Below are 12249 nucleotides of genomic sequence, written 5' to 3'. Positions count from 1 at the left end.
TTTTTTGCAACTGAGTTTCTTCAATGACTGCGCCCACCGGCCATTTCTTCAACCTTTACTGCTTCCAGTCGTCATAGTAGAATTCAATGTATTGAATTCATACTTACCACATGTCTATAAATAGACCTCTGGAAAGCTTGCAGAAGATATACTAACATATATTCTGCATTCTGCCATATACACTCATACTCTCTGCATAACACTTGTGCTCAGTTCTTGATCCTATTCAGTTCGCCGGAGCTCGCCGGATTGTGGTGCTACATCCGACGAGACGAAGTCGTTTTACCTTTGGGGAAGATACGCCTAAACCGAAGAGCACTACCGGGGCGATAATCTTCTTGCGGGAAGAGATTCATCTCGACTCGACTTAGTCTATACGTATAATTTATTTATACAGTATATTTCACTTGTATACAATTATTTGAGTTGTAATTTCTCAAATTATTTTCTTTGTAATATTTTCAATTATTTTGAGTTGTAATATCTCAAAATATTTATTTTGTAATATCTCGATCGTGTACCCGGTTCTAACAATCGCAAGAAGATTATTCTCTGCCGTTGATACACGTTCGAGAAATGGCTCACACCGACGTCAATATGGACGGCGGCCACCACCTCTGCAACCATCGGTTCAACCACGTCGTCAATGTTTTCCTCGTTTGCATCAATGGGCGCTTCAACGTCAACCATGGCCCCATTGCAAACATCCAGAACTATTGGTCTTGCCGAGAAACCATCAACGTTCTCGGGCAAGAATTTTAAATATTGGCAAGAAAAGATGCTATTCTACCTCACAACCGTGGGGTTTGCCGGATTCTTGATGGAGGATAAACCTCCAACCCCGAGTGAAGGGGAGACGAGCCAAGAAATTCGTGCCGGATATTTGAACTGGTGCCGCGGCGACTACTTGTGCCGTAACACCGTTCTCATGTCTCTGGACGAACGGCTCTACCGTGTTTTCAAGGTTCATGAAACCGCGAAACAATTGTGGGAGGCCCTTGATTTGAAATATCAAGTGGACAAGGCAAATACTACCAAGTATATTGTCGCCAAATGGTTGGAATACAAAATGGTCGACTCCCGGCCATTGATGGACCAAGTGGAAGAATTCCAAAATCTTTCACATGAGGTTCAAGCCGAAGGGATGCCCTTGGCGGATGCATTGCTCGTTGCAATCATCATAGAGAAATTACCTCCTAGTTGGAGGAAATTTCAAAACCTTTTGAAGCATGAGCGCTCGGAGATGTCCGTGCCGATATTAATATCCAAGTTTCAAATGGAGGATCACGTGAGAAGTCGTGATCAAAAGGGAAAAGCTCCGATGGAGGCAAAGGCCAATCTCACCGAGAAAGGCGGTCCCTCCAATAAACGTGGTCGCCCTAACCCTAATAATAAGGGTAAAGGGAAGCAAAGCGGTAGTCAACCATCAAAGCTTGATGGTGTATGTTATAATTGTGACAAAAAAGGTCACATGGCTAAGGATTGCCGCAAGCCAAAGCGGAAGAAAGCAAATGGCAACGTGAACAACGTCGAGAAGGACTTCGACGATTGGAACCACGATGACTTTGCTGCCATGATCTCCGAGGTGAATCATGTGGACAACCCGAACGCTTGGTTCGTGGATACCGGCGCTACCGTCCATATATGCATAAATCGTGAGTTGTTCCACAACTACAAGGAAGTGGAAAACAAAACGATAATGGAGGCTAGCGAGCGGACATCCCAAGTCCTTGGCATGGGAGATGTGAATTCTTCAACTCACGTCGGGCGTGGAGATCACATTAAAAGACGTATTACACGTTCCAACTGTCCGAAAGAATTTAATTTCGGGCTTTAGGCTTACGAATAAGGATTTTGAATTGTTTTTCAAATCTGACTATGTTGTAATACGCAAGTGGGGAAAGTTCCTAGGGAAAGGCTATGCCTCCGAAGGACTTTTCAAACTTGGTGTAAGAGCTTGTAAGCCTGCCAAGGCTAAAATCAATAAAGATGCATCAACTTCTTCTGCTTACTTGATTGAGTGTTCTGATTTATGGCATTGTAGACTTGGACATGTTAATCTAAATGCTATAAAGAGATTAGTAAAAATGAATTTACTAAAAGTTGATGAATACAACTCACAAGAAAAATGTGAAGTTTGTGTTGAAGCCAAAATGGCTAAGTTACCGTTTAAATCGGTAAAAAGGAGCACTCAACCTTTGGAACTTATTCACACCGATGTTTGTGATTTAAAGTTCGTGCAAACTAGAGGTGGCAAGAAGTACTTTATCACCTTTATAGACGATTGCACAAAGTATTGTTACCTTTACTTATTGAAAAGTAAAGATGAGGCTATTGAAGCTTTTAGAAACTTCAAAAATGAAGCCGAGAATCAACTTGGATGTCGAATTAAGATGGTTCGAAGTGATAGAGGTGGAGAATATGTAGCTCCGTTTGCTGAATTATGCAACGAAAGTGGTATAATCCATCAAACCACGGCTCCTTATTCACCACAATCTAACGGCGTTGCTGAACGCAAGAATCGAACTCTTAAGGAGATGATGAATGCCTTGTTGATTAGTTCAGGATTATCCCAGAACATGTGGGGGGAAGCTGTCTTAACGGCCAACTATATCTTGAACAAGATTCCACTCAAAGGGAAAGATGTAACTCCCTATGAGCTATGGAAAGGAAGAAAACCTTCGTATAAATACCTCAAAGTGTGGGGGTGTTTAGCCAAGGTAGAAGTACCTTTACCAAAGCAAGTTACAATAGGACCTAAAACGGTGGATTGTATCTTCATTGATCATGCACTTAATAGCAGTGCCTATCGTTTTATAGTGCACAGATCGGAGATACCTGATATACATGTTGGGACAACGATAGAATCAAGGAATGCTATATTCTTTGAAAATATCTATCCTAACAAGGATAAAGGTACATCGAACTCTAATGATGGAGTTGATGGTGATGCTACAGGTTCTAAACCTATGGAAGTAGCTAGTAATTCTACTCAAGTAGATGATGCCACGGGTTCTAATCATGTACCACCTAATAGGAAAAGACCAAGGTCTAAACCTATGGATGTAGAACCGAGACGTGGGGAACGAGTTAGAAAAGCTAATGTCTATGGACCGGATTATGTTGTCTTGATGCTAGATGGCGAACCGGTGACGATTAAAGAAGCTATGTCTGGCTCAGATGCAGCTCTCTGGAAAGAAGCCATCGATATTGAGATTGATTCCATTATGCAGAATCATACTTGGGTGTTAGTGGATCTACCACCTGGAAGTAAAGCTTTAGGATGCAAATGGATCCTAAAGAAGAAGTACAAATCTGATGGTACTATAGATAAGTACAAAGCCCGACTTGTCGTTCAAGGTTTCAGGCAGAAAGAAGGGTACGATTTCTTCGATACCTATTCACCTGTGACCAGACTAACATCTATTCGGATGCTTCTCGCTATTGCTGCCTTGCACAATCTCGAGATTCACCAAATGGATGTGAAAACTGCGTTCTTGTATGGCGAGTTGGAAGATGAAATATATATGAAGCAACCTGAAGGGTTTGTAGTACCTGGGCAAGAGCACAAAGTATGCAAACTTCAAAGGTCTTTATATGGGTTGAAGCAAGCACCGCTTCAATGGCATTTAAAATTTGACAGTGTAATGTTGTCAAATGGATTCAGAATCAATGAGTGCGATAAATGTGTCTACATTAAGAATTCTAATAACGGATATGTTATTGTTTGTCTTTATGTAGATGACATGCTCATCATGGGAAGTAATTCCCGAGTGATTCAAGAAACCAAAGGCATGCTAAGTAAAAATTTTAGCATGAAAGATATGGGCTTAGCTGATGTTATCCTTGGAATTAAAATTCTAAGAAGACCTGATGGTATTACTATAACACAATCTCACTACGTTGAGAAAGTGTTAAAGAAATTCAACGCTTTTGACAAGCCAATAGCTAAGACACCATGGGAACCTAGTGTGCATTTGAGTGTACACAAGGGAGAACCTGTTGACGCGATAGAATATGCGAAGATTATTGGGAGCTTGTTGTATCTAACAAATTGCACTCGTCCCGATATAGCATGCTCGGTCAACAAGTTGGGCAGCTTTACAGCTAACCCTAGTAATGAACATTGGAAAGCTCTTGAAAGGGTTTTGAGATATTTGAAATATACTCAAAACTATGCGATTCATTATACTAGGGAACCCTCTGTACTTGAAGGGTACTGTGATGCAAATTGGATATCTGATGCCAAAGACTCGTTTTCAACGAGCGGTTATGTATTCACTGTGGGGGGTGGTGCTGTGTCTTGGAAATCCAAGAAGCAAACATGTATTGCTAGATCGACCATGGAATCAGAATTCATAGCTTTGGATAAAGCTGGTGAAGAAGCCGAGTGGCTTAAAAATTTCCTCGAGGATATTCCATGTTGGTCGAAACCTGTGTCGTCCAGTAATAATTCATTGTGATAGTCAAGCTGCTATCGGACGAGCACAAAACCATTTGTATAACGGTAAGTCGAGACATATTCGTCGACGTCATAATACCGTGAGACATCTGATCACTAGTGGAGTTATCACAATTGATTATACAAGATCAATTGATAACATAGCGGATCCTTTGACAAAAAGTATCCATCGAGATCAGATGTATAAACTGTTAGGGGGAATGGGTTTGAAGTCCACAAATTAAGGATAATCATAGTGGCAACCCAACCATGATGACTGGAGGATCCCAAGAACTTGGTTCAATGGGACAACTAAGCTATGAAAATCCGTGTGTTGAACACTCGAATTAGCCTATTCCTTGTAGAACAGTGAGTGTTCGGAAACCTGCACGTGGTGAGGTTAAGTCTTTGACTTTTAATGACTCTAGAACTCCTCGAAGAGGACAAGTATAGCAGGATACTTGAGTTAAGAGTCACCTATGTAAGTGTGAAGTGGGGCCGCTTCGATTGAAACACTTATGAATCCAAAGAGGTGTTCCAAGGCCTGTAATGGACACAAACGTGAGAACGAATAAGGATTGAAAGCAATATTGTGTCAATATTGTTGACTCAGTATACACCGAGGAGGACTAGTTCAAGGAACACATATCCACTAGGCCGCCGGTATACTCGATAATATTGACTATGGCAGGTTCAAAGCCACAAGCTACCTTTCCAAATGCAATGTTGTATCTTAAGAGGACTGAGCTAAGTGTTTGCATACTTTCGCATACTGATTTCTCACTCATGTGGGGGATTGTTGGAAATATGGTTTTAATGCCATATCTGGAAATTATTATTTAATTAAATATTTATTATTTAATTAAAATAATGATTGGATGTTAATCTACATCTCGAGTAGATCAACGTGATATACTTGAAGTCTCAAAACCGATTTCCGATGAGTGAGATATTGTATGTCAAAGTTTGGATGTTGAAGAGGGAAAATAACATTTATGCTATGTTATCCCACATTGGAAAACATAGAGATGTTTTTCATGTATAAGAATAGCAAAGCACATGGAGTTGATAAATTGACTTGTGGGCTTGCTAGTGGGCTTGATCTAAGTACTAGCCTCGCGCACACACACACGCGCGCCGCCGCCGACGATCGATCGGACGGACGGACGGACGACGACGTCGCCGCCGGACGGGCGGGTCGGGTACGGGCCGCGGCCAAGGACTTGGATCTTGGCAATTGGTGCTTTGGGGTGGTGTTTGGGGCCCAAACTATTTTTGGACCAACTCCATTGGGCTTTTATTTTTGGCCCAACAGGATTTTATTTTTTGGCCCAACTAAATTGTTTCTTGGCCCAACCCACAGCAACACATCAGCAGCAGCAGAAGGAGCAGTAGCAGAAGCACGCCAGCTTCGACTTCTGCATGGCGTCTTCTTTTTTGCAACTGAGTTTCTTCAATGACTGCGCCCACCGGCCATTTCTTCAACCTTTACTGCTTCCAGTCGTCATAGTAGAATTCAATGTATTGAATTCATACTTACCACATGTCTATAAATAGACCTCTGGAAAGCTTGCAGAAGATATACTAACATATATTCTGCATTCTGCCATATACACTCACACTCTCTGCATAACACTTGTGCTCAGTTCTTGATCCTATTCAGTTCGCCGGAGCTCGCCGGATTGTGGTGCTACATCCGACGAGACGAAGTCGTTTTACCTTTGGGGGAGATACGCCAAACCGAAGAGCACTACCGGAGCGATAATCTTCTTGCGGGAAGAGATTCATCTCGACTCGACTTAGTTTATACGTATAATTTATTTATACAGTATATTTCAGTTGTATACATTTATTTGAGTTGTAATTTCTCAAATTATTTTCTTTGTAATATTTTCAATTATTTTGAGTTGTAATATCTCAAAATATTTATTTTGTAATATCTCGATCGTGTACCCGGTTCTAACACAAGCTAGCAATCCTCTCGAGCAATATATATATTAATAATTCAAGACTGAATAATCAATTAATAAAACGATAATTTGTAATTGTATTTATCAAATTTTCATATATGAATAGAGTGTATAATATCAATCAACTTATCATAGTTATCACTTTCTTCAACATTTTAGTACTTTATTTAAAAAGAAAATATGTAACTCGTTTTAGTTCAACTTTGTACATATCACTTGTATTGTCAACTTAATAATAATAATAATAATAATAATAATAATAATAATAATAATAATAATAATAATAATAATAATAATAATAATAAAAGAGAAATGTTATGATACATATCTTATGTGAGCATTGCTCACGTTTATAATATAATTATCTTTTTTGTTTTATACATTTATTTTGATTGTAATACCTCATAAATTAATTGTCATTGAAATTATTTTTAGGGTTAAGTACCAAATACCCCCCAACATTGGGGCCCCTATCGCGTATAGGACCCTATAGTCAGGGTAGGTGCTGTTTACTACCTCAACGTGGCTAAACCTAAGCAAATCCCCCCTGCGTTTTAACACCGTTAAGTCACCGTTAAAAAAATTATTTTTTTTTAATTTTTAATTAAGATGGTCTCTCTCTTTCTCTCTCTCCCCTCCCCCCATCGTGCATCATTTCCCGGCGAGAGAACATCGCCCCTCCGCCGTGGTCTCCACTTTCCTAGACGACGCTAACCCCGTAGAGCCCGCCGCAGTCGGTCCGGCCTCCCCGGTGGGCCAGGTTCCCGCCGGAGGAATCACCCACCACGAACACTCTCCCGAAATCAATTCCCTTCCGCAGCCACTCATCACCGCCGCCGTCAGCCAGCAGAGCCTGCTGCTGTAACCACTTGAGAGAGCTGAGCACATCCTCTACGACGATGGGGAGCCTGTGCTCCAGCGCTAGCCGGTAGTCAGGCGCCACCACCATGACCTGCAAGGCGGAGGCAGCAAGTGTGGTGGTGGGGCAACCACCCCCGTGGCAGAAGTAGAGAATGGGGAGGGCGGCGGCGGGGGTGGAGCGGGGCTTGTAGAGGCGGAGGTGGAGGTTGCGTTGGTTGTCATAAGCAGTCTTTCCAGACAGCGGTGCCATCATCCTCCACTTTGGTGGAGAATTGAATATCGTGGGTGCGGGAAATGGCGCCTCCGGGGAGGCCTGACCGGCTGCGGCGGGCTTCACGGGGTTAGCGTCGTCTAGGAAGGTGGAGACCACGGCGGAATGGCGATGTTCTCTCGCCGGGAAATGATGCTCAATGGGGGGAGGGGGGGAGAGAGAGAGAGAGAGAGAGAGAGACCATCTTAATTAAAAATTTAAAAAAAAAAATTAACGGTGACTTAACAGTGTTAAAACGCAGGTGGAGATTTGCTTAGGTTTAGCCACGTTGAGGTAGTAAACAGCGCCTACCCTGACTATAAAGTCCTATACGCGATAGGGGCCCCAACGTTGGGGGGGTATTTGGTACTTAACCCTTATTTTTATAAATTACATAAAAATCAAAGCTCGATTTATTCTATTTATTATTTGAAGTTAAAGAGAATATAACCAAATTAAGGTTTATTTTTATGTAGTTTATAACATTACTGATCTCAATAATAATTTGTGCATTATTAGAATCAAAATAAATGTATAAAACAAAAAAAGATAACACTAATCTAAATTAAACGTGAATAGTGCTCACATAAGGTATAAATGACAATATTTATCTACTGTAAAATTTAAATATAAATAGATAGGTATGAATGAATTTATGCATATCACTAAATGAAGCCTTTTCAATTGAAATGAACTTGTATGCATAAATAATTTATACAATAACTTGAATGAATTTTTATGTGTGTTTTGGATGGAATTACCCTGCCTCTCTTTTATGTAAAAAAATACAGCCTATCTATTTTTTCCTTACTTCCACGCCCTCTTTCCTTTCCCCGAAATCCTAGTTCCTCTGTCACGCCGCTAAAACTTTTGCTCTGATGCACTGCCACCAATATACTAGCATATACTTCGATCAATTTCAAAATCTCTCTCTCTCTCTTTATGATTTTCTTCGTCATTTCCATCAACATCATCTCCTTCAGAATCTGGTGAAATATGAGGCCTAGGGGCTAGGAGTTATAGAAGTTACATATCTACTAAAATTATGAGATGCAGATCCAGATCTAAGAAGATCTAAAAAGAAATTGAATGAATTTGTAGCATCCATTCCAAGATCTGTCGTGTCACCCGAAGGAATCATTAGCCCTATCCATGTCGCTCATTCCAAGATCTCATGTCGTGGCAAGGACTAATAAGATTGATGTGAATGGAGTCATTAGCAACGTTCGTGCTAGTCGTCCCGAGATCTGTATACAACATATGCGAGTAACAAGTGGAATTAGTAAAGAAATTTGTTCCATCTGTGCCATGTGTGCAAATATTGAGGTGAGAAAGAAAACAATATCAGGTCTTCCCCAATTCTTCACTGCGCCCCCGCACAATGCCTTCCTCCAGTTCAAGAAAGTGAAGAAAATGATGAAAAATGAAGATTTAGTTAGATTTTGATCATATGATTTATAATTGTATTATTTGAAAAATGAATAAATGTTTATTTGAATATTGTTCATCAATTATAATTCAATTTGTTGGAATGGATTGAAAGTCTATTGTGATTTTATTGTGTCACTTTTTATGGGAAAAAATAGTATAAAATGACATATTCACATCATTTGTCCCAAGTGCTGATGTGACAGACCTTGGCAAGAATGTACGAAATAAAATATTTGTACGATTCATTCCATTGTATGTCACGCCAAGAGTTTGGCACAAATGATGCGAAATGGAATATTTGTACCATCCATCCCAATGTATGTCGCGCAAAGTGTTAGGTAAGAATAGTGCAAAATGGCTATATGTACCATTAAGAGCATCTCCAATGCGGCCTCCCCGCACCGGGTCGAGGCGCATCGACGGAGACTCGTCCGCGCTGGAGACCTCGGCTGGGTCGAGGCCGCGTCTTTGGGGCGACATGGGATGATGGCTAATGATTTATGGCGCGTCCGGGGGGCGCACCCCCTTTAAAAAAAATTGAAAATTGTGTTTTTTTTAAATTTTCGACCGTTTTTTTACTTTTTTTTAATTTTTTTTAAATGAGACCGTTGGATTCAATGGTAGTCTCCATTTTCAATTAAAAAAAAAAAAAAAAACTTTTTACATTATCTATATATACCTCACTTCTATTCCATTCAATTCACTTCTAAAAAATCATCTCCACATCAAAAAAATCTCTACAAAAATGTCATCCTCTTTATCAAGCGGCGACGAGCAATGTGCTCAACAATTCTCTCATCTCGTGCAACAATTTCATCAAATTATTGAAGCTATTGGTGATCTGGAGATGGAAACCCGTCGTCCTCGAAGAAGGGTGGCAAAGAAGGCGTATATTCATCGGGAACGGGCTTATTTTGTAGAAAATTCGGTCTACCCGACTCTATTTTACGCCGCCGATTTCGTATGCATCGTGCATTATTTTTGACATCGTAGACGCCGTGCAGTTCGATCCATACTTTCAACAACGCACGGATGCACTTGACAGATCCGAATTCACACCATTGCAGAAATGCACGGCTGCTATTCGTATGCTAGCAAATGGTGGGGCAGCTGACCAGTATGACGAGTATCTACAGATTACCGAGTCCACCTCGTTGGAGTGCTTGCGCAGATTCTGTCGAGTCATCAACCAACTCTTCGACGCGGAATACTTGAGGAGGCCAACTTTCGCCGACTGCCCAAGGCTTCTAGCACTGCACGAGGCGAAGCACGGCTTCCCGGGAATGCTAGGGAGACTCGATTGCATGCATTGAGCGTGGAAGACGTTTTTAATGATACACCTACCCGTTTTTTTCCTGAAAAATGCGAAAAACCTTAATTGTCATATTTCAAGGGTTCAATAATACCCTCCGTATGTGTTTTTTTTTTTTTTTTTTAAATCTTGGAAGGTCTCTGTCACGTGTTGCATTTCTATGTGTCCACATACACATAATATGTGCTTCTTGAATCTATATACTTCTTTCGTCCACGAAAAATTTGTCACAATTTCCTTCTCAGTCCGTCCATAAAAAAATTGTTATTTCCATTTATAATTGTAGGATTCATACAACTCCACTCACATTTTGTTAAAATCTATGTCGTCCACAATTTGATAATTTTTTATGGACGGAGGGAGTACTACCTAAGAAAAGATGATATATATATATATAGCTACAATTAAAACATTTCCTTCTCAAGAGTCTTTCTTGCTCGTCGCAAACTCCCAGTTCTTTCTCTTCTTTCTTTTCAAAGTCCCAATCAGAAAAGTTGAAATCCGGACCGGAAAGCACTGGTTCGAGCCCAGCTCGTGACAAGGCCCTTGTCAAGAAGAGGGGACAAAAGACTCACTCTTCGGTCTTAGTATCAAACTGGTAAAGGCAACTAATCCCACTTCTTATATATATATGTGTGTGTGTGGATGCATTAAAATATAAACACATTTTAAAATATAAAATGAGAACTTTTTTCAACCTTAGATCATCAAAGTTTACGATTGATTTATTACTTTATTGATGAATTCATGGTATTTGGTTCGAATCACATAAGAAACAAAATTTTCAATTTTCAAAATTCAGACATTTATATGATGAATTTAGACGTATTCGACATAGAGTTAAGATATTTACATATGATTTCTCAAAGATTAAATATCAACCGTCAAATTATATGAACAACAATGGATAACATTTTTGTTGCGTAAATGATAAAGAAACAGATTCATCATTAAAGTCACTATTGCGTAAACTAAATTGAGATAACATGTTATCATAAAGGGTTAATTGCATATAAATTAGTGAATTTTTAACAAACTTTCATTTTGCACATGAACTTTAAAGTCTTTATTAAAATTACTCAACTATTAATTTCTTCTCATTTTGAATATTTGTGCATTTTTCGCACAACTTTGAGCCTGAAATGACGTCGTTTTCATCCAATTATACATTACAAAGTCAATTATGTTTTTCCAAACGGTCATATATATTTATGCTACGCAAGCATATTCATGCAATCGAGTATATTTATGTCATGTCATCACAATGAAAAATGGGCAAATATGCAAAATGAGAAAAATTCAATAATTGAGTAATTTTAATAAAGATTTCAAAGTTCATATGCAAAATGAGAATTTGTTTAAAGTTTAGTAATTTATATGCAATTAACCCTATCATAAATAAAGAATAAATCCCTTAAATCATAGGATTTACGTTTAAGTTATTTATTTAAATTTACTAGCCTAACCTTATTATTAAATGAATAAGCAAAAAAAAATAAAAAAATAAAAATAACAGAACAAAAATCAATCATAAGATCTAAAAAATAAGCGTTATTCTTATTTCTCATTATATTTGTGTATTCTTAATTGAATCTTTCTCTAAACATATATTTATTTAAATTTACTAGCCTAACCTTATTACGTAGTATAATTTATGCCTGAATTTTTTAAATGATAAAAATTTGTTCATTTTAAATACATAATTGACAAATTATATTAAATTATTTTGTATATGATATTAAATTTAAGATGTATATTGCATATATCTTTATAGATAAAATTATTTTGATTTTGAGAGAGAGAGATAGAGAGAGTATACAGAGGTGAATAATGTGAAAATTACGGAGATGTAAAACAAATTAATTACAAAAGTGTGAAAAGATAGGTTGGCCACAAGATTCTGGAAACATAAATCAAACAAATAAATTGGAACAAAGCATTTGGGGCCGCGCCCCACACAAAATCCAACTTAATGCGTTGAAAC

General features: G+C 38.9%; 1 protein-coding gene across 1 annotated transcript; it reads right to left on the bottom strand.

Moving 5' to 3' along the window:
• Nucleotides 1-7111: 7111 nt before the first annotated feature.
• On the bottom strand, nucleotides 7112-7522 carry LOC130994012 (probable carboxylesterase 15). Its single transcript, XM_057919047.1, has one exon. It carries the CDS (start codon nucleotides 7520-7522, stop codon nucleotides 7112-7114), a length of 411 nt encoding a protein of 136 aa, XP_057775030.1.
• Nucleotides 7523-12249: the final 4727 nt, after the last annotated feature.

Source organism: Salvia miltiorrhiza, chromosome 7, assembly GCF_028751815.1.
Source record: "Salvia miltiorrhiza cultivar Shanhuang (shh) chromosome 7, IMPLAD_Smil_shh, whole genome shotgun sequence".
In the NCBI taxonomy this organism is placed as follows: domain Eukaryota; kingdom Viridiplantae; phylum Streptophyta; class Magnoliopsida; order Lamiales; family Lamiaceae; genus Salvia; species Salvia miltiorrhiza.
Note: the sequence above shows the minus strand (reverse complement) of the source record. Positions and strands in the feature narration are given on the sequence as shown.